Consider the following 24120-nt stretch of genomic DNA (forward strand, 5'->3'; position numbering starts at 1 on the left):
AGTTCAGTTTGAGACGATCTGAACTTCTTTATTTTTGATGAGTTTAGATTCATGCAGCACTAAGTTGCTGCGGTAAATAACCTGAACTGAACTAAATATAAAAGTTCCACCTGTTTATCTGTATTTCATCCATGCTTGGCCAGACATTTCTAAATTAATAGTCGGCTTGTGAAAAGGGCTATACCTCTGATCAAGGCTGGCCTAATGATGCAACACTGACAGCAGTGAAGCCCGTCCGACTCCTGCCTGAATGAAATGTGTCAGAATCAGCCCACAGATTCACCCTGCGCATACTAAGATCTCACACATGACGGCTGCAGCAGGAACCGGCCATCCGGACTCAGGATGTCATCATTCCTGGTGTTTATTGAGATAATGATAAAAGTAAGTGATGGTAAAAAAGTGGTTAAAAATCCCTTGTGCTGTTTTTCGGCAGACCACTGCAGTCAAAACCAAAAATGTCAAGAAAAAGCAGATTCTCTATTATTTAACAGGCTACATAAGGACACCACCTACACAAAGCACTGCGACTGTGTTGCTCCAGACCATCTAATAGCTGCATGTAATCATATTTATAAGGAACTAACAGTGGTAACAACAATACTTAGTTTTCTTGGCTCTAGTAAAAATCTAGAATAGTATCTTAGCATGGAGCCAAAGCACCACCCAGCCAGCCTGCCTAGCTGGGCCCCATGTGGGGGAAAGGAGGGCTGATGTATGGGTCCCATATGGGTTTGTCTGCGGGTTCCACGACAGCCCACATGGGCCCTAAATGGGCAAACCCATGTGGGCTGCCACCATATAGGGTGGTTCTGTCTGGACTGTTCAGACAGAACCAGTCCAGTCCAGTCAGAACCAGTCCAGTCCAGATAGAACCAGTCCAGACAGGACCAGTCCAGTCCAGACAGAACCAGTCCAGTCCAGACAGAACCAGTCCAGACAGAACCAGTCCAGTCCAGACAGGACCAGTCCAGACAGGACCAGTTCTGACTGGACTGGTTCTGTCTGGACCAGTCCAGTCCAGATAGAACCAGTCCAGTCAGGAACAGTCCAGTCCAGACAGGACCAGTCCAGTCCAGATAGAACCAGTCCAGTCAGGAACAGTCCAGTCCAGACAGGACCAGTCCAGTCCAGATAGGACCAGTCCAGTCCAGTCAGAACCAGTCCAGTCCAGATAGAACCAGTCCAGACAGGACCAGTCCAGTCCAGACAGAAGCAGTCCAGTCCAGTCAGAACCAGTCCAGTCCAGTCAGAACCAGTCCAGTCCAGTCAGAACCAGTCTAGTCAGAACCAGTCCAGTCCAGTCAGGACCAGTCTAGTCAGAACCAGTCCAGATAGAACCAGTCCAGTCCAGTCAGAACCAGTCCAGTCCAGTCAGAACCAGTCTAGTCAGAACCAGTCCAGATAGAACCAGTCCAGTCAGAACCAGTCCAGTCCAGTCAGAACCAGTCCAGTCCGGCCTGGATATGTTTGTCCCAACACTCCAACCAGCCAGCCTGGCCCCTACGTCTGTATCTGCCTGGGGATACAGATGCAGGTCTGCAGAAGCTCCCAGTGGGAGTTTTACGACCCTGTGGAGGAATTTTGGCTAAATCCAACTACCAGTTTCCTAGTTACTCGATCAGAAGTATTAACTAAACTTTGCTGTTTTAAAGGCTTTTATTTTACTGAATGTGAACATTTCATCTCCAGAGCATCTGTTGAGGGTTTGATCCCCAGATTCTCACTCCAGTAGAGGTCACACATCATGACCTGGGTGATGATGACTTTTACATGTGTGTCAATTGTAACTAATTAGTTTAGTCTCTTTGGGTGAGAAATATGACCTTTCTGCAGCAGTGAAATCAGGCCAAGGAGAATCAATGCCTCTAATCAGCACCTCACTACGACTGCTGACCTTTCGGCTGAAACACACTTTTTTACTCGTAGCTTGACAGGTTATCCAGGTTATTTGTGTTGTTTATCTACGAGCTGGAGACTAATTAGGGATGGGGTAAGCCTTCAGGTTGATGGTTTTGCATCCTTCTCTGTCTGCAGCCATTAAATCTCTGAAAACAACAGGTGGGAACCTGAAATCTCTTTGGATCAGATGTGGTTTTATTGATGGTCTTCAGATTTGGTGGGATTTCATGAAATACAAGAAGAAAAAGATTTTCAATGATAAATTAGACCTTCAGAAAACATCAAAATTTATGTTTTCCATCATTTGTGCCAGAACAAAGGGGGGAAGGGGAAAACCATCACTTTTTAAAGCTCAACTTTACTTGGACTATACAGCAGGATACCTGCAGGTTCACCACTGATTGGTTAAAAAATGCAACGATTTGATCAACGATTTGAATTTAATCTGATTGACAACATGATGCCTGATGGTACAACTGGCTATCAGGTCCAAACACTTATCCACTCAGAACCAGTTTGGTTTGGATAACTTCATCTTTAAAGAAAAGGAAACAATCGATTGTGACTAATGATTACTTTATTTATCGATTAATCGGTTACTCTGACGATTAATTGGTTAAAAAATTTACAAATAGTGCAGTTTTTATCTAGCCCTTTATTTTATAAATATTTTAAAAGGTACAATTACTTAATTAAATCCCTTTTTAAATAAGAAAATAAATATTTTATTGCTAAAAAACACAATAATAGAGAACATGTGATCATTTGTAGCAAATAATGCATTCGCAGCTAAAAGATACTTCTAACATCAACATGGGCTCAACTTTGGGCTAATCTATTGATTACCAATAATTGGCTGGTTAACAGGAGATTTAATTTATTTTATGTTAGAGAATTTGAACCAAATGAAGCTAAAACTGCTAAACCTTTCTGGGTAGAACATTTACATAAATATGTTTTACAGTTTTGGCTCTGATTGTGTTGTTCTTTCAGCAAATGACCTTTTTGAACGTCTATACTCTGATGATTAATCAATTACTAAATTAGTTGACGATTATTTCAATTAGTTGATTGATCTGATTAATCGTTTCAGCCTTCCAGTCGTCCAGGCAGCTGAACTGTGAAAACTGGAGTAAAACTGGAAAGAAGGTGGTGTCTGTTTCAGTGAGAGCCGGGTTTCTGTGCTGCATCAGCCTGCGTTCATAAGTTTCACCTTGCTGAAGCGCTCTGAGGCTTCGTCCTCTGTGGTGACGGAGCGGTTGCTGCAGCTTGGTGGCAACAGACAGTGGAGTGTTTCTGCTCTTTAGCTCCACAGGGAGACTGATCCTGTGGCGAGCGCTCTGCAGGAGACATCATGGAGAAACAGATGGCCTGCTCTCCCGCCTGCGCCCTTAATGCGAAGTTTTAATTCACCCCCAGAGCAGACGTCCAAAGGAAACTAAGGACACAACTCCATGTTGGGGCATTTCCAATTTCAGCAGTGGTGTGTGTTTTCTTTATAACTGCACAACAAATGTCACATTTTCAGCCTCCATATGTCAATAAAGCATTTCCTTCCATCCTTTGGCATTCGGCCCATTTAGAAGTGATTTATGCAAACAGCCTTGCTGCTTTTTGGGGTATAAGAGGAAAAGTATCTGGCCAGGCGCTCCGAATGCTCTCCATTAATGGATCAGCTGAAAAACGACAGTTCAGGAGGCAGGAGTTGGTTCTGCTGCCGGATCGTTGTGTCCTTGGGCAACGATGAAGGAAACGCTGAATGAGTTCAACGTAAAGCGCTTTGGAGTCCTCGGGCTTGATGAAGTGATAAATAAAACCAGGAATTGTGGCTCATTGGAGGTCAACAGGAAGACATCAGACGTTATAGAGAGAGCATAAAGTATTCATTAATTGCACTGCACCTATTAAGGATGTTTTCCCAGCTGACAGTTCGGTAGATTCGGCTCAACTGGGAACCAAAATGGCTACTTTTGTTACATTTTCAGCTGCTGCGGTTCTCTTGGAAAAATCATGTTCCCCTCCTCGCCTGTGGGGGCGCTACACCAAGAACCACTGACACGGAAAAGACACAAAACTTCTGAAGAAGATGCTGACTGTAACTTTTTTCTTCATGAAATATAAACAAAAATGAAGTGGTGATGATATAATTTCTCTTTTGACTGGTAAAAAAAACACGAGCTACGATCTTGGGACAGTAATTGTTGCTGTCAAAGGCTAAAAATCTAATTTCCAAATAACCTGAAGACCATCATTCTACAGGAAGGAAGATTAACTTAGTGGACATCAAATCAAATGATTAGCATGGTTAGCATGCTAAAGACAAAAAACACACTACTGATAAAAACCTAGAGAAATCAGGTTTCCAGGTGAAGTAGGATGTTCAACTAGAGGCATGCAGCGACGATTTCTTCAACTCAAACAATGTATTGAAGCAAAAGCCAATAATAGTGGTGGGTAGAAGAGAAAAACAATTGGTTGCATAGAGAATCACAATGCCTGGACTCTGAATCCATTCAAAAAGTGGCTTTAGCCTCGTTAGTTAACGTTTGGTAAAATTAGATTTTGGTGGCGTCTCGTGTCCGACAGCAGACTCTTCAATAGGACAATGATCCTAAACAGCAAATCTAAAAGTGAAAACGTCAACCTGAAAGCAAGGTGTGATAAAAACTGATTTCTACATTCAAATAAACATTTTAAAATGAATGTTACTGAGCAGAAACAGAAAGCAGAGGAGCAGAAACACTGGAGTGTATTTACGTCCAAATCACTATTTGTTATTTACAGGTGCAGAGAAACAGACGTTGATAGATGGACCTCCGGGTAGCAATCACTGCCCTCCTGTTGTCTGTAAATCCTGCTGCATCTTTTTGCATCTGAATCTCATGTTTACGAAGGAGCGAAGCCTCCTGTCTGCTTCTGCACAGCAGGTTGTTAAAGTGAGCACAAACAGTCAAAACCACGGAGGAAACTTAAATAAATGACACAAACATGAAGCAACAACGGCAGAGACTCGTCCGTCTCTTCAGTCTGGATGTGTGATGCTTCTGCTCACACAAGGGCAAGAAGCAATTTCCCCCGGGGAATTAATTACGTCTAAATTTGAATCTAAAGAGCATTTCAAGCGAATGGCTGCAGGATCGTTTCAAGACATTTTCAGATGATTGCATCGTTTCGCTCGGAGGTCTTTGGTGTCGAGGAGAGACGGCACAACGAGTAAACAAAGTGTTTACTGCTGCAGATTTCATCAATAAAAAGATCACAGGTCAGAACTTCAGCTCAAGAGATTCATCTGACTAATAGTGATTAATTAATCGAGTTTGTTAAGCTATCACAATTAATTGGTTATTAATCGTCAACTAATTTAGTAAACGGTTAATTGTAACTGGAGTATACACAAAAACCTGTCTATGTTTATCCAAAACTCCTTGAGTGGCATTCCTGTGTTATTTCATTTTAGTCAATAAAACATTTATTTTCTTATTTTAAAAAGTAATTTAATTGCTTTTATGTGCATTTTTTTATGTATTTCTAAAGTTGTATAAATAAGGTTTAAGTGGTTAAATGAAAAACATGTAGAATTTCATTTTTTAATCCGATTAATCGATTAATAGTCGGAATAACTGATCGTTATAACAGAGAGAACATAAATTATGCATTAAAAGTGTTTTCCATCCTGACAGTGGAGGAGATTCAGTTTGAATGGAAACCAAAATGGCAGCATCTGTTACATTTTCAGCTGCTGTGGTTTTCTTTCACACTGCAACGTGTCTAACAAACCGAAGTAACTTAAAAACCTGTTCCCCTCCTGGCCTGTGGGGGCGCTGCATCAAGAACCACTGAAGGAAACGACATAAAAATCTCTGAAGACACGGAGCGCAACCTCCTTCTTCATGAAATGTAAACTAAAATGGAGTAGCGTCAGATTTTAGCGACTGTAAGATTTCTCTTTTGTCTTTGGTGGGAAACATAAATTATAACTCCATAAGTTCAAACTTTACGCAAAAATTATCTTATTTACAGATTTATTTTCCAAAATATTTGAAACAAAATGCAGCTTGGGAAGATGAAATACTGGCTGGCGTTTGTAAATCCAGGAGCGCCACCATTTCTCCTGACTGCTGATTGGCTGAAACCCCAGAGAGGAAAATAAGGAACAACGTTAGCTTCTGTGGTAGCGCTACATATTAATGCACGTTCAGTTACATTCAGTGTTTTAAGTGTTTTTAGAGACTAAAATTCATTACGAAAACCTAACAGCCAGAGGTAAAACTTTAAACCACAACATTTTCATTAGTTACAAAGGTCCAGTCAAAGTCCAGATCTTAATCCAACGGAGAATCTGTTTAAAACTGATGCTCACATAAAATAATGGGGCAAATATTTTCTAAACTGGTTGAGAAAAGTCCAAACATGTAGCTCCATGAAGTAATAACTCATGAAGGCTGAATATAAATGCATGACACACTTTTCAGATATTTATATGCGACACCAGGCACCATTTTCCAACCATCTCACCCAGAACCAGATCAGAGGGACTGAAAGATTTAATATGTGTGGAAAACCAAGTCGAGGGATGCAACTAACAATTACTGAATTGATCAATTATTCTGACGATTAATCGATTAATTGTATACAAAACAAATATTGGCACATTCTACAGATTTTTCATTGAATCACTTAAGATTGTTATACATTTACAGAAATACATTTAAAATTGCAAAACAAAAAAGTTTAAATTCCTTGTTTAATTACAAAAATAAACATTTTATTGTATAAAATACACTGCTGTAACTTTCCTTTAGTAAATCTAAAGCTAAGCTATTCCATCTTGAGTAGTTTTAGCTAAAACGTAAGAACAAAGGTGTTTTATTTTAAATGCAAATGTAAATATTTTTGTACAATTTTGGTCTAATTACTGCTCTGAGTAGGTTTTTTTCAGCAAATGGCCTTTTTGAGTCTTTTCCAGTTAACAATTAATAGTTTACTAAATTAGTTGATGATTTGAATGATCAATTAATCACGATTAATCGCTCCAGCCCAACCCAAATCCAAAGAAAAAGCATCAGAAAGTTGGATCTCCTTATTTCTGAGGTAAATCATTGAAGGTCTGTAAACATGAGCGGAAAAAGGTTCAAGAAGAACAAGACGGGTAGAGCCGAGCAATATCCTGACAGACGCAGAGTGTGGATGCAACCATGGCGACGTTTATTACACAGCATTAGAGGAGAAAAGGTTCTCAGACATGTTTTCTGTAGTGAGAACTGAAACTCTTTAATTTACTCATTTTCAATCAGAAGATTCATTTCTATTCACTCTCCTGTTTTACTGTAATGCCATCTGTAGTTTATGTAGTTGCGCTTCATTCCTCAGAGTCAATATTCAAACCTTCATGTTGATTTTCTTTTCTCTTTCTCTGTTTTTTCCCAGTAAATTTACTGAGTGCAGCTTTGACTGGATGCATGGAGCCTCCTCTGGGATCAATAAAGCACGGGGCCATCTCTCCGTCTAAAAGGCCATGTAATCACTGGAGCTGCTTCCAGTTCAGCTTGGAGAGAGATTTGTGTCTTTGTTATCATCCTGCTGCAGTTCAACAACCCTTTTCTCAGCTGTATTCAAACTCTGAAAACCTCAAACGTCGCCTTTATGGGCGATATTGTGAATATTTGATGGCTGCAGCTCATCTTATTTCTCAGCAGCCACACCTGGATGGATGACTCAAAACGCAGGCACTGACTTATGGATGCATTTATTCTGGTTTGTATTTACTTTTCTTTTTATTGACTCATATGGGTGTTTAATGTAAAATAAGATATTAAGCTGCAGATTTTCTCTCCCTCTGCTACCTGTAGGTTATCGTCCAGCAGCAGAAACTCTCAGCATGCCTGGGAAATAAAAAATGGACAAACGCTGCGTTTTATTTCTCTCCTCTGCATGCAGCAGAACAGAACCTGGTGCCACTTTTTGATCGGAGAGAAAATAAACTGTTTATGCACATAATATTTCCTGACTGCAATCTGGTGCAACGTAATATTTCAATCAAGACACTAATTTCCCTTTCAAACATAAATAGTCGTTCGCTGTTTAGCATTTACAAACAGGATCATCCAGGCAGAAATGTTGATTGCCACATTTTCACTCACTTAGACTAACAAGTAAATATTCATCAGGGATCGCCATCTCCAGATCAGCGTTTGGTATATTAACATTGCAAAAAACAGTTTGGAATGTAATAATTATTACCTAATAAATACCAAGTGGTTTGAGTTTCCGCTTGTGATGCTGATGTAACATCCAAACTGTTGATTTGTTTCACTGGAGGAGAGATTAAACGCTCCTGCTGCTGCACAACACCAAGAGGGAAATGTGGATTTATTGATAACGGCGCTGCTGCATGATAAAAATTTCCAATGCACCTTTAAAGAGGTGGAAAAAATATACAGTTTAATGTGTATATGAAACAACTGCCTGCAATACATGATCACTACCACAAGGTGGCGGCAATACATGATCACTACCACAAGGTGGCGGCAATACATCATCACTACCACAAGGTGGCGGCAATACAGCATCACTACCACAAGGTGGCGGCAATACATCATCACTACCACAAGGTGGCGGCAATACATCATCACTACCACAAGGTGGCGGCAATACATGATCACTACCACAAGGTGGCGGCAATACAGCATCACTACCACAAGGTGGCGGCAATACATCATCACTACCACAAGGTGGCGGCAATGTGCCGACAAGCAAAGATGAAGATGAAGTAATTTGTGTTTAGCCATTTTTAAAAGTCATACTTTCATTTAGAAGTTTTTAACTAAATATTTAGCTGCCAAGCTAACAGCAGGAGTTTATAGAAAGACTCAGCTTTTATTCTGATAGTCTACTAACGGCTATAAGCAAGTGAATTTGCATATAAGCTAAGTATTTAGCATGGTAGCTTAATATCTAATTTTAAGTAAAATATTTAGATTTTTATTTAAATATTTAGTCTGGAGATAAATATTTTGTTTGCCAACTAAATATCTGGCTGAATACTAAATACTTTGTCAGCAAGCTAAAAATTTAGCTTAAAAACTAAATATTTAATTTGGATCCAAGTAATTAGCAATATTTTCTCAGCAGCAGGAGTTTATATAGCGGTAAGCAAAACCCAGCTTTTATTTTGATAGTCCACTTAAAGTTAACGCCAAGGGAATTTGTATATTAGATGAATATTTAGCTTTAAGCTATTATTTAGCTAACACTTAGCTTAGAGTTTAATGCTAATTCCTTAAAATAAAGTAGATAATTGTTTAAAATTTGTTGTTTTTTTATGTGATTTTATTTGGTTTAATTTTAAGCCTAAATCTCCTCTTCCTGTAGATCAGGGTCTGATCCCCGACAGTTTAAACCACTCCTACAGCTGGATGCTCTTTTCAACATGACATTTCAGATTTATTAAACTACACAGAGAGCAAGAGAAGAAAAAATAAAAACTGGACAATAGGAAATGTAACAAAGCAACAAAATAGATTGGTGTGGAGATCGAAGCTGTTACAGTGGAGTCACCGGTGCGGCGAACATTAAGCAGCCTTTGTCTGTGAGCCGGGCTGAACAAGCATCAAGCTCAGGTTCTGTTCACCTTACAGGGACTTAACGGACCGCCGGTGTTGATTTAAACCGGAGAAAAGTCGCTTCAACAAAAAGGCTGGTCAGGATTTATCAACCTCTATCTACAATATCTGAGTTCAGAGGCAAAACTCAGAGTTTTTGTAGCAAAGAGTAAAAGTTTCATCTGTCAGGAGATAAAGAGACGGAAAGATAAGGAGGGAAAAACTGAACAAGAAACATTCAAGATGGACAGATGGATGGACAGATGGGTGGAAACCAGGTGAACTGGTTAATTTGTGATCTGAATAACTGAGTCAATCTATAATCTATAAACGGAGTTTCTGCAACAATGTGCAATAACATAATAAATGTAATATTTAACCAATCTGTGATTTTATGGAAGCGTCCGTTCGTCCCAGCTCCTAACGAGATGCCTTCATGTCCTGGTGAAGGATGGGAAACTGGAGCTCCACAGCGTGAAACCAACATGTAACCTGAACGTCCCGGCTCTGCAGATTCAAAGGCCTCCACATCTGGAAACATCTCAAATCAGTGATCCAGGAAATATCTCTGATGCCCAAATTCCTCTTTATTTTTAATGCAAATGACATCCAAGTCCCAACAATCTGTCCAGGACACAGAGGCAGCGCCGTACGTTGCAGCAGACGTAACCTTTCCCCGGGTCTCTGATCAGATTAAAGCCAACCAGGCAGATGTCAACAAAAGGCCAACGAGAACAGGTTGACCTTTCCTTCCCCAACCTGCTCAGTGGCAAGGAAAACTTTCAAAAACAAAAGACAAACACCTGCAACAAGAGCCGGTCGCCACGGTAACATTTACACCTGTGGACCAACGTCTCTGACGCCTGGAGGACGAGACGGGGACATGGTGGTGGACCAGTCCATACAGGAAGAGTTTTTGCTGGTTTAACTCAGATTTAAGACTTTTTAAAACACTATGAATGAAATTTAATACCTGGATCACAAACTTCAGAGTTGGGTAGCAACTAGTAACTAGTTACATTTACTTAGTTACATTTAACTGAGTAACCTTTTGGGGAAAAATGTACCTTTCTCTTACTGTTTTGACTGAGCTGTAGTTTTTCACTTTAACGTTAGTAATTTTATTATGACGTTTCACTAATAAAACAGAAACAAACCATTTCATCCAGTTGCGAGTTGTGTTAGGTGAATATGGGTGTTTGCTTTTTGGTCTGAGAGGGTTGTAATATTTAACTTTTACTAAGCAGCAGCAGCTGCAGCAGCAGCAGCTGCAGCAGCAGCAGCAGCGGACAGGTATGAGGAAGCCTCCTCCTGCTGAGCACCGGCCGTCACACACATCCGCAGAGTGTTGGGGTCTGCAGCCGCAGGATGTTTACAGCAACTCTCAATATCTCTGCTTCACAAATCATTCATATCTTCTAGGCATTGACTCTAAAACTATTTCATAAAAGATGAATATTGTCAGGTAGAACACATTAGTTATTTAAAATGACAAGATATAGAGATTTTAATAACACAGCAAAATAGGATAAAGTTTGCTGCATACTTCTACAAAAAATCTGAAAACCAGAATACAAAAATTAAATTAAAAAATGTGCAAATAAATAGCATAAAATAATTTCAAAACTGACTATTTTACAGAAAATAAAGTAAAGTGAAATGCATTTTTTAAGAAATAAAAGATTTATAAATAAACAAAATATAATTATCGAAAATAAATTTAAAAGATATGCATGTTGCCACAGACGTATCAAGAGAGAAAGATTAATAAAATGCAAAAAAGTTATAATAAATAGATGTATGAATAAAAATAAAATACATATACTGACTTAAGTCAATAAGTGACTTAGTAGTAAAAGACAGATAACAATAATGTATATAAAAAGTCATAAATATGTATAATTTGAAATATATTTTAAAAATAATTCATGCAAATATAAAAAAGCAAAACAAAATAAATCTGACTTTTTAAAAAAATATTAATTAGGGTACTGCTATGAAGAATAAACCTGTAAAATCTAACACCGTTTAGAATAAAATAATTTAAAAATGTCAGTAGTAAGTTTATAGTAAGTTTAAATACTTGCTTGGGGCCAGACTGTGCAGTAGTTTTAAAATCAAATCAAACAACAAGCAAACAAAATGAATCAGAACATTCATTTTGTGCAAAGTTTGACTAAAATAAACTAAATAAAATAAAATAAAATAAAAGCAGGTTAAATGAGAGCTGTCATCAGCCGCGGCGTTGCGGTCTTTGGAGGATTCCCTGTCGCCTTCATGGCTGCCGTCTGTCTCCGTCATGCTGTCAGCGCTGACAGCGTGGAAGCAAAGCAACGATTTATCTCCTTTTTATTTATTCCTAAACTTCTCAGCAGGATCTTCAACTTATTACATCCGTGACAGTTTCAACATCTGAGCTGCTCTGCGTCGCTCTGATCGCTTTACAGAGCAGCTCAGAATACCAAGCGTAAGAAACAAATGGACAAACTAACTTCATAAAAGTTCACATTTAAGAAAACCTCAAATATTTGAGTAGATTGAAGTCAAATAAGACTAAAAAACCATTTAGTCTGGATCAGACTACTGTGTGAAATTCATTTTTTCTGGCGTAGAGAAGAAATGTTTACCAACGTATTCATGTATTAGAATGGCCCAGTCAAAGTCCAGACATAAACCCAGTGGCCAGATCTGAAAACGGCTGTTCACAAACGATCCCCATCCAGTCAGACTGAACTTCAGCTGTTTTACAATGAAGAACCGACAAAAAAATGTGCTGAGCTGGTAGAAACAACCTATAAAACACTACCAGCTGTTTTACTGCCCCTCTGAGGTGGTTCCACTCAGGGGGGCTGAATACTTTTACACTCTGTGTTTTTAGTGTTTTTATTTGTAAAAAATGCTTTGAATCATGTACAATTTTCTTTCTGCTTCACAGCTGCATCCCACTTCCTGCTTTATGTCTTTCACATTAAAGTCCAGTGAAACATATTTACGTTGTTATGTGGCGAAATATGAAAAAGTTCAATTCACTGAATGAGAGGCAACAACAAACTGGTCCTGATTTTACCAACAGTTACACTATCATGGTGCGTTCAAGTGCTGAAAAACATATCACGATATTATCGCTTCATATCAGTCAATAATATCAATAATTATTGACCAATAATATCTGAAATATTGATGTGACATTTCCTGCTTTATACAGTTTTTACTCCACACAGTTATGATTTATTTTTAAGCGGTTATGAGGCACGGTGGTGAAACTTGAGACTGCTGCTGTGCCAGTTACTCAGCAGGCCGTTGCTAGGTAACCAAAGAATGAATGAGTTGCTAGGTAACCACAGAATGAATGAGTTGCTAGGTAACCAAAGCAGGAGAGAGTTAGCTGATTCCACCAACTAAAGAGAGCCTGAGCTGCTAAAGGGTTTTCTTCTGCCTGATCATGTGTCTAATGCGTTATATATTTATATTTATATTTATATTTATTTATTGTCCAGAGTTACTGCACTGTCAGAATATCAGACAAAAATGATTTAAGTCGTTTTTTACTCACCAAACTGCACCATTACACCATTCAACTGATATCCACACTGACATGATGTAAACATCGGTGTCTTACCCTTGTGTTTTTAACAAGTCCTTGTGATTTCTGTGACATTTCTTTAAAAATGTCGCCTTTTCATTCCGTTATTTAGATAAATGAGACAAAGAAGAGACAGCAATACCTTGAGTCCTCCGCAGTCCGCTGCCGATCCCTTGTCCACTCCGGTGATGTAGATTCCCAGCGCGTATTCAGCTCCTCCTCGGATCATCAGGCCCAGAGACCGTCCGTCATCCAGAACCAGGTTCACCTGTTTGCGACGGGCAGAACAGCAGATAAAACAGGCGCTCCATAAACATCAGCGCTTTACAGGACTCAGATTGATGACTGTGGCTGTGGAGTCGGGCTCTTAATAAGACAGGAGACAGATAACACGTCCGATTAATGAAACGCCGTCAAGGAACAAAACTTAAATTCTGCTCATTGTTAAACCTGCAGCAATAAATCCACATTAGATGTTTAAAAATGAGACAGAGGATCATTAGATTCCCCAAAGGGTCATAAATACAAGAAACAGAAGAAACTCATAGATCCAAAAGCAAGTTATGTGTGGAAAATTACATAAAAAATGTAACACCGTTTATTGATCATCTTGTCAGGATTCAGCGGCATGAATTCAGATAAAAGTGGAGTTACCTGAGAGCCATCACCACAAACTGGACGTCCATTCATTACCTTTAACACGTCATTATGTTGGACTGTAAAGGCACCACTGAGATACGGCCATATTGGAATTTAAAAGAATATATATCTACTAACTTTTCCATCTTAAATGCAAAATGTTTATATTTTTGTAGAGCTTTGGCTTAATTGCTCCTCTAAATATCTTGTTCTTTCAACAGTTATTCTTTTTTGAGTCTGTTAGTCCAGTTAATCGATTACTAAATCAGTTGACAATTATCTCAATAATTGATTAATCACGATTAATCAATTCACCACTAATAGACATTTTTCTACTTTTACCTATGTAATTATTGGAAATTAAAAGTTTTAAGCTGTTCTCAATCATCAGTTTTGTAGTGTTAGCTCGTAGCATTAGCGTAGCATGTGTCATCATTAAGGATTTACATAATTTCCTGTAATAATTTTAAGTTGTCTTGGAGGATTAGTGATTTCTTTAAGTTGCTCTTAATCATCAGTGTTGACTCATAGCATTAGCTTGTAGCATTAGCTAAGCTAGCAGGTGGCATTCTTCAGGATTTGTGTAATTTCCTGTCTGTCTTCCTTATTGTAGAGGTTCCTACTGGACGGCGCTCACTGCTCCGTTGTGTTTATATGATACTCAGCTGTAATGGAAAACAGGCCACCGGACCCGACAGAGGAAAGTAATTTGGCTGTTGGTGTCCAGGAAGCTAATATTTAAACGGGCAGTGTTAGCTCATGTCGCCTTGGAGGTTTACTACTTCACTGAGGAGTTTTACTGATTTTTTTAAGTTGCTCTCAAACATCATAGCGTTAGATTTTAGTGTTAGCTTGTAGCATTAGCACAGCTAGCACGTGGAATCCTTAAGGCTTTCCGTAAATTCTTGTCTGCTACCAAACAGTGCTCTTGTGTTGTTAGCTAACGAAGGTCACATAAGTTTTTTTCTGGATGTATTCACCATGCTCATTGTTTTGGTCAGCTGAGGCTGCCAGGATAATGTTCTAGTATCGATTATATTGAAAATCAATTATTTTAACAACCTTAATAGAAAGGGGGCAGAAAATTGGAGGAGACAGTTTTCACTGCATCTGACACATCGAGACGACTTCCAAAAGTCCCTGATGAGGAAAAACCACTGCTGATTATCCATCAGTTAGATAAATGGATGGAGGATAAAAGAGCCTCTCATGGATTAATGACTATGTCTACTTCAATATACATCTTTATGCATAAATGGAGGGATATTATGATGCATCTCGGAGGCACCGTTGATCTGACAGATCTCACCAACATCCTTAATAAGGAACTGAAATAGTACATGACATGCTAATCAGGAAACGACTTGGAATGCACAAAACACCTCAGGCATCCTCTTGGACGCCTAAATCTTCTCGCTGCCAATCACTTTTCAATCTCAGACGTCCAACAAGACAGAAGAACAAAAGATTTGGAAGTGAGTCAACAGTTAAAGCTGGTTAGAAAAGTTACACAAGCAGAGGACGCTTTAATATGCTCTTTGGGTAAACTGAACGTCGGAGCAACAATCTTCTGACTGAAAAACAACCACTTTAACCGCTCTAATGAGAAAAACACACAGAGGCAAACAGCACATGTAGAAACAGCTGTTTCTCTAATTCTGTGTGGTTGGCCGCTTGCCAGTCCTCCACGCCACGCTGCCCTGAAACTGCAGCACATCGTTTCATTTTCAACCGTCGCAAAAGAAAAAAAAACAAAACAAAAGCAGCTTCTAGAGCGGCCATGTTGGAAGGAAAGCAAAAGAAACAGCTCAGTGCCTCCTGAAGAGGTTGTACAAAATGAAGATTTGCATTAGAGATTCTCATTGACCGAAGAGTTTAGCTGCTTCTTTGACTGGTCAAATGTAAAACCAGGAATATGTATATAAAATCACAAGTTAGCATCAAATTAACAGTGTTTACTATTTATTTTTTCATCCTTGCAGTCAAATTTATTGATTTTATATTGCTACTTTAGAAATATTTGCAAAGAACTTTGTGAAATCTTCTTCGAACTGCTTCAAAAATCTACATTTGGAAGACAAGAGATGAGAAAAAAAAACAATTTTTAGTCTTTAAAGAATTTAAACGGCTCAATTTTTGTTCATCGTGATATTGACCACATAGAATAGAATAGACTTTATTAATCTCCAAGGGTAAATTGCTTATTTGTTGAAAGCAATTTCAACATCTCAGGTAACAAATACAAAGTTTGTAAAATATATACATACCTAGGAGTGATAAATTCAAAATGACTAGATATAACAAATAAATAACAATAGTATATTAATCAATAAATAACTATAAATTAACCCATTTAACTGCATGACCTTGGATGTAACTTTTGTTTCAGTTTAATAAAAGTTTTTAAACTCTTGCCACAGATTTTGAACAACCTGCTGCTGTTTCACATTTGATTTACTTTAAGAGAATCTGTTTCTACAGAGAGCACCAGACTAGAGAGCTAATGAAGACTTTATATAATAATAATAATAAAGCCAATGTATTCTAACCCACTGAAAGTCTTTGTTTACTGCCTTCAGGTCTTCTCATATCCTTATGACTTTATCTACAGCTATTTGTTTTCTCCCTTAAGCGTCCTTTTGACTTAATGGGAAAATCATCTAATGTCATGGTTTTCTGTATAAAACAATAGGCATGTGGTTTATGAATTCACACTTTTCAGATTTAGGATATAAAAATAAGTTTTGTTGGGATAAAAAATCGAACAAACTTCTTGGAGAACAATAAGTCAGCATTTTTTCGTAGCTCCATCCAGAGACCAAAGGCTGCCTTTTTTAATTTTACAGTCTGCAGCGAGAGTGGTGTAACTGTGCCAAACTTGAAATGTTATCTATTTTCTCCATCACAATGAGGTCTTTCATTACCCGGTCCGCCATGCCGCTCACGCTCGCCAAGATCGAAAAGTGGAATCAGTTGGACCCGGGTGGCTGCAGGACGGCCTGTATGCAAATACCTCAATTAAATCATGTCAGTTCTGGACCCGCAGGCGCACAACCGGCATCTGGCACACCAGCGAGCAGCTCCTCTTGTTTTAATAACAAGTGTCTGGGGGCTGGAGGCAGGGACGGCACCTCGGATCACCTCGGGGAGAATTATAGCGTTCAGGTTCTGTGACATTTCTGCAGGACGATGAGAGAAGTTTTAATCACCAGAGCCATCTTTTACTGGCTCCCCCTGCATCGACTGCTGCCACTAAATCAATTAACTGCTCCCTCTGCTTTCCTGCAGAGCCACTGATTGGTCTGCTGCTTCTGAGGCCTGCAGAGCATTTTGGATAAAAGTGACGGAACCACTGGAACTTTTTAAAATGGTTTTTATGCTGCAACTACAACTTTCAATATATTTGCTGGGATTTAATGTGACTGACCATCAGAGTTGGGTAGCAACTAGTTATATTTACTCAACTACATTTACTGTAGTAACTTTTTTTAAATAATGTACTTTTAGGAGTATTTTTACAACACTGTTCTTTGAGTAATTTATTATGAAGTATCTCTTACTTGAGTAAAAGTTCTGGATTTTCTACTCGCTGAATGAAAAACAAACATGTTTTAACCAAAAACACCTGCAGTTAAAGTTTCTGAAGGTTTTTATTGAAAGAAACTGATTTGGAAAATTTTCTTTTCCCTGATTTTGTTATTTTTGTTAATTAAACAAATTATAGTTATTTTGGTTCTTCAAATACCAAAATTTCCACATAACTTTATATTTTGGTCCATGTGATGATGTAATTTTTAAATATTAAATTATTAATGATTTGATTAGTTACTCAGGACTTGAGAGTAACTTTTTACCAAATACTTTTTTACTCTTACTTTAGTAAGCTACATTTAGACAAATGTTTTGTTGTTGGCTTACCACCCAGAAACCACTTGCTGCATCCTTGTGGTCGTGCAGCAGGCTCCACTGATGCTTTTCAAAGACATACGGTTGTATAATAAAACCAAGTACAGTGGACGCCCCAGTTTGCGGTTCAACATTTGCAATTTCAGAGTTCACATGTCTAAGATTTTCTAAATAAAATGCAGTAATGACAGGTAACATACTATTAGCTAATCCAGGAGCACCTTTCATTTTCCTTGTCACTGATTGGCTGAGCAGCCAGAGCTGAAATAAGTAAGGCTGTGTTAGCTTCTGCGGTTATGCTAACACCATTTCCACTGTAATGCATATTAAGGTATATTTGGTGTTTGGACTTTAAAAATCGACACTTATAAGCATTTTTAGAACGGGAATCAAACATTTAAAGATTTCAGCACTTAGCCCCAGAGAGGAATATAAATCCAGTGTAAATGTAGATCTTAGTGTTCGTTTCTAGTTGAAAGCCGGAGATGTTATGAGACTCTGTAACTTTTGTCACAATAACTGTTGGCTTATTTTCTTGTCACATTTAACCATGAATATGAGTAGATAGTCGATAGGACAATCTGAATCCTTCAAGGAGAAACTGCGTTTTATCTCTGAACCGTGAAAATCAGAAGAATGTAAAACGGACACCTTAACTATTACCCTGGCCTTTCAGTGTAATCTGTATAGTAATAACTACAGTCAATATTCAAAGACTCTGAGCCGTCAAGATTAATGAGCAGCTCTCAACTGATGAAAAATTGAAACACCAGAGTAATAAATCTTTTAAAACACTGACAGCTTCTTCCCTGTAGGTCACAAGGTAATGACAAGGTGCGGGTTTTTTCTTTCTGGGATTCTTGGGGCAACTATTCGTCCTTCTCGTTTACACCAACTTTATCTTCCCTAAGCATATTATAAAAATAACATTATTTAACAAAACTGTTGATGAAGAGACTGAAACCAAGGCGGGGCTTAGTGCTGTAAATCAATCTCATGTACTCTCTGCTAAATGTGCAGAAACAACTTACAGGAAAAATGTTTATCTATCGTCATCGGTGGCTAGGCTAATTAGCGTTAGCATTCATGACGTGCTATGCTAGCTGCAGTGTAGCAGAGAGCACACAGAAAGGTGAATGACAGCACTAAGCTCCGCCCCCTGACCCTGATTGGTTGTTTTTGGTGAATTTGGAGCTTGATTTTCACAGATTATCTGTCTCTTTCCAAACTGTTACGACACAATGACAGCTTTTTGTTAGCCGTTTTCAGGTTGTTTGTTTTCCTTGACGTCTGAACTCCAGCTCTACCAGGTGAGGGACGGTTTGGCTCTGCGTCTGGTTCTGAATGTCTCTACCTTCTTCTCGTCTCCCTCCTGAAGCAGCTGCATGTTGCTGCGCCGCTGGCTGTCGGTTCGCCGCAGCGTGGCGCTCCGATGCTCCGGTAGATCCGGAGGAGGGGACACGCTGCGGCCCTGAGGATCCACCCAGGTGTAGACGTGGTTGGTGACGTAGCCGCCTGGGATCCGCCCGACTGAGCGCACCGACAGGTTCAGCTTCTTGCTGCCCTTCAGCACCTGATGAGGCGACAAGAAGAAAGCAAACAGACGTTTTACAAGCAGAAAGAGGAGGATGAATCCATCAAAACATGAATTTATTGGCAGGAAACGACTCTGTTTTTTTTTAGAAGCAGTAGAAACTCAAATAGAAGTAGAAAAACAAGATGTGAATTTTGCATGGCAGGTCTCCTTTAATACATTCAAACAGCTGGAGGTAAAACACTGAAGAGAGGCGGAAGGAGAAAATGTGAGATTACAGGCAGAAACAACAGATTGCTCTCAGTTTCTCTCTGATATCTTTTCTACATGCAGACCTGCAGCAGATCAGCGACTTCCTGTTAGAAGTTTAGACAACTCAAAGAGAACGGAGCTGAAGATCCAAGTAAAACAAACACGAGTTTCTACTGAGCAACAGGACCGGAAAAAGGCCCTGAATGTTTGTTGGTGGTACAGATTAAATCATCCCTTATTCGTTTACACTTTTCTTTCAAAATTATTCCCTCTTCACTTCTTCAGGATCCGACTGTTTAAAGAAAACTAAAAGTAGATAAAAGTCGACAAAAATCATTTATATGAGGCTGATATCGTCCTCAATTAGTTTCACATTATATAAAAATACAGAGAAATTGCAAACATTTCATCCGAACCGATGCTTTAAACATATCCACAGAGGTATTTGTTTACATTTGGTAGATTGATTTAAGCTTAAACTGGAGAAGGTTAAAGAATCCCAAGGTCGATGGTACGGAAAGCAAATAGTGTTAAAAATCAGCTTCTACAGAGTTGTTTTCTATGGAAGAGGATAACGACCACTGAATTTAATCTCAGAATTCTGACTTTTTTTCCTTTTGAAATTTTATTTTTCTAAGAAGGTAAGATTTTCTAGAGATGTTATTTTCTAAGAAATTTTAGAAAGTAAAATTTCTAAACTTTTACTTTTGAAAATGTAAACCTTAGGAAAACGTCACTTTTTGTAAAAAAATGTTTTTACCAAATTTGTTTTTTTAGCTAAATTTTTTTTAGCAAAGTAAAAATACTTTTAGAAATTTTTACTTTCTAACAGTAAAAATGTCACTTCTTTAGAAAGTAAACTTTACTTTCTAACAATTTTTGAAATTTTGAGATTTATTTTCCCTAAAAAATCTTTTTAGAGAAAAAGTCAAATCTTCTCAGAAATCAGATTTTTTTCTAAACATTTCAATTTTAATTTCCAATTTAGACTTTTTCCTCAGAATTCTAAATTTCTCAGAGGTCTGACTTTTCACTCAATTTTTTTTTGTTTTTTTCTCAGAATTTAAATAAAAAATAAAAAAGATGAAAAATTTCAAACCAAAGCATTAGAGTTACTGCTGCATTTCTTTAAGTCTAATATGAACAAAAAGCTAATTATTTGTTAGCAGAAGCAGCTGATGTATTCAACTCCTATTTCATCTTTTTTAAACGTAATTTAGTGAAAAAAAAAATCCTTAATCTGGAGGCATCCAGATTCTCTTCCTGATCGCAGAGCATTAATCCTGTTTATCCATCTTCCATCAGTTCTTGCTAAGAAGAAGCTTCAGCTGAAATCTTTATCGGCGTTTCTCCGGTGGAACAAGTCGAATTATTCCCCGTCAGTGAATGAGAGCAGAGAGGGTCAATCTCTCCACCCAGATGGATCAATTTCACAATCTGGGTTTGTGTTTGGGAGATAATAACTCCACTTCAGAGGCAACAAAACCGGTCAGCTCAAAAATAAAAAAATAACCAGAAAAAAAGCCCAGATTCTCAACTCCTCATCTGCCTCCTCTGCTCCTGGGAAAGGTCGATGCCAAACCGCAGATAAAACGTGAGAAACTTTATGTGGTAAATACATATAAAAGTATTAATCAGGCTAATTAGGCAAAATGTGTTTTCATGGCTGAACATGTGTTCAAACTAAAAAATCAGCAAACAGCCAAATGTGCTGAGCTGGTGGCAGAGATGGGTAGTAAAAGTTACATTTACTTTTATTATGAAGTATTTCTAATCTTGAGTAAAATTTCTGGAGTTTCTACCCACTGAATGAAAAACAAACATGTTTCAACCAAAACTCCACCAGACACAGACACAGATCTGCAGGTTTTGTTAAAGTTTCATGAATCTTTTATTGCAAGAAACGGATTTGGAAACGTTTTATTTTGCCTGATTTTGATGTTTGTTTTTACTTGTATAGATTGTTGTCAAATACCAAAATTTCCACTTAACTTTTTATTTTGGTCCAGGTTTTTAAATATTAAAATGATTGATAATTTGATCAGTTTTTACCAAATACTTTTTTACTCTTACTTTAGTAATGTCTTGAATGACTCGTTTTTAATTTTACTTGAGTAAAAAGATGAAGTAGTACTACAGTAACTGGGTTTGCGTACTCTGCCTACCTCTGGCTGGTTCTAGCACTTAATAAATGCAAAGAAAGATGCTTTCAGTGTTGGGTTGAGTCCAGCAGCGTGTCATTTCCAGATAAAACACATTCAGGTTTGCGATTGTTGCATTAGAAACCTTTTCCGAGGCGAAGCGTCTTGCAGCTGAACGCTGTGGCGTCGCTCTGAGCTCATTAGCAGTTTGCTGGAGTTGAAACCAGGACGACACAGCTAGCAGGTTGTTTATGCAGCGCTGCACACTTTGCATAACTGGGATAACAGAGAGGAAGAAAATACCTTTGGTAGGAGAAATAAAAGTTGTGAAGAAGCCGTTTCCTGTGCAGTAAGTGGGACATTCGGCGTGTTGCAGTGGAACTGGGGCATGTTGGGGTTTGGAGAGGCTGCTGCGCATTTTCAAGGTAAAACTGCAACATCTCAGCAGAGGAAGCTTTGAAATAAATCAACAGGAGGGCAGAAGAACGCAGGCAGGAGCTGGAATCTCCAGATTCTGAGATTTATTTGCATTGACGGCTGCAGTGATGCAAGAACAGGACACAGGCGTTTACAGCCGAGGGGAGAGAAACGGGTGGGAAGCTTCGGCCGAATGGAGGACAATCAGACAGAAATCGCTTCATTAGGCTGCTGAACAACGGCAACAAAACACTACAGACTCTGGTGAAGAAGAACTTAAAGTCTCAACATTAGTCAATTGTTCACTAAAATAAAAACACTTTAAAGTTGTTCACATTTAATTTCTCCCTTTGGAGTGAAAGTCTGGAGTTAAACTAGATGGAGATGTTGAGGCATGAAAACCTTCTGCTCTGTCTGGATTTACGCAAATCACAATTTATTTTTTTCTTTTTGCTAAAATCTGATTTAATTTTGCTAAAATATCTTCTTTTTTGGCTAAAATACGATTTTTTTTAAATATCAGGATTTTTTTGCAAAAATTTCTTTTTTTTTCTAAAATTTTATGTTTTTAAAAAAAATCTGAATTGTTTTTGTTAAAATATCAGATTTGTTTTAATAAAATTTGATTTTTTTGTTAAAATCAGATGTTTTTGCTAAAATTTTCTTTTTTTGCAAATATGTTTTTGCTAAAATACATTTTTTTCTTTTTGCTAAAAATGGATGGTTTCTTTAGGACACAGGAACTTGTTTTAAAACAATAATTCCTTAATATTGATGAAAAAGAACAAGTTCCAATGGCAGAATATTTCACTTATAACATGTTATAAATTAAATAATCTGCCGGTGAAACTAGAACTTTTTCATCAATATTAAGGAATTATTGACTTAAATTAATCTCTAATATCTTGCTGAAACGTTACCTGTAAGTTAGTTGTGTCTTATTTCAAGTGTACTAAGATATTTGCATTTAAATCCAGACCAGAAATACTTGGTAAGATTTTGTGTTTGACTGATAATTAAATTAGTTTGACGATCTGAACCATTTCAGTGTGAGAACCTTGAATGTGTTTCTGTAACCTGCAGAGCTGCAGCTGCAGCAGAGGAAGGAAGGCTCCTCGACCCGTAAATAAGACAGAGCTGTAATCAGGCCGTGGTGCCTCTAATGCTTCACTCCTGCAGGAGCAGAAGTGCTGATTGTGACCCAGGGCTGATGAAGCTGCGCTGCTCCTGAGAGCAGCACCAAAAACAGACGGCGAGCTAAAAATAATGGAATACATTACGGAGCAAAATGGGAAACAGCGTCAACAGGTGAAACGGCCTCAGAAAACACAAACCGGCCTCATAAAATGTCAGGAAATCCATTCCGGGATTAATTTCAATCCCACTTTTAGCCCCGGATGGAATTAAACCGCCGTCCCGCTCTCATCAGGGACCGGATGAGGTTTCCGTTTGGACAGATGGAGTTATGAGGCAGAAAGAAAAACACTTTCCCACTCCTCTGTTAAAAGCATTTCTCCTCCTGCCAGCAGCGCTGATTTGAAAGCTCTCCAATTCTTGTTCATGCTAATTACACACAGAGAAAAACACGCAGATTCACTGAGGCGCGCAAAGCAGCCAGTCTGTCACACAAAGCCGAGAAAAGAGCTGCGTCTGTCTGACGGATACCTGCAGACGGTACCGGTACAAGCAGCAAAGCAGCAGACGGGTAAATTGCCTTTCACCCTGGTTATTTACTGCTGTCAGAGGAGATCTGTCAGCCGCAGCTGATCGCCTTCACACCGGCACAATGGAGGGGCAGCGTGTCCAAAAATGATAAATATACAGAAAAACAACAGAAAGGCTTGACACGGCTGCTGGCGCCATGTTGTTTATAGAAGCTGATGGTTTAGCTGTTAGTGTTGAATCTATTCTTTATGAGGTTTTATTGTGTTTCAGTGGGAATCAGTGGTTTGGTGCGCGACCTGCGGCTCTTCACGTGATCCAACGTGGAGCGAGTTTCCTATGGGTCCAAATGTGAAATATCGCGCATGCGCACAACGCTGGAGGACAAAAAACGGCTGTTTTGCCCGCTATCTGTAGCCGCGCTGCTGCTACAACTCAGTTAACTAAATCAAACCTGGAGATGAAGGAATTATTCATTCAGTT

The 24120-nt window shown here is 38.6% G+C and overlaps 1 protein-coding gene across 2 annotated transcripts in view; it reads right to left on the minus strand.

Moving 5' to 3' along the window:
• The window catches only part of whrna (whirlin a), a 126852-nt gene that overhangs the window by 50519 nt on the left and 52213 nt on the right, over nucleotides 1-24120 (minus strand). For both annotated transcript variants that reach the window (XM_088011104.1, XM_088011103.1), the window contains exons 2-3: nucleotides 18986-19204; nucleotides 13229-13354 (exon numbers count right to left, since the gene is read on the minus strand). In XM_088011104.1, the coding sequence (XP_087867230.1) occupies nucleotides 13229-13354; nucleotides 18986-19204 (345 nt within the window). The remainder of the gene's footprint in view (nucleotides 1-13228; nucleotides 13355-18985; nucleotides 19205-24120) is intronic.

Source organism: Poecilia mexicana, unplaced genomic scaffold, assembly GCF_051168715.1.
Source record: "Poecilia mexicana isolate PSO_F unplaced genomic scaffold, ASM5116871v1 scaffold_12, whole genome shotgun sequence".
NCBI lineage: Eukaryota > Metazoa > Chordata > Actinopteri > Cyprinodontiformes > Poeciliidae > Poecilia > Poecilia mexicana.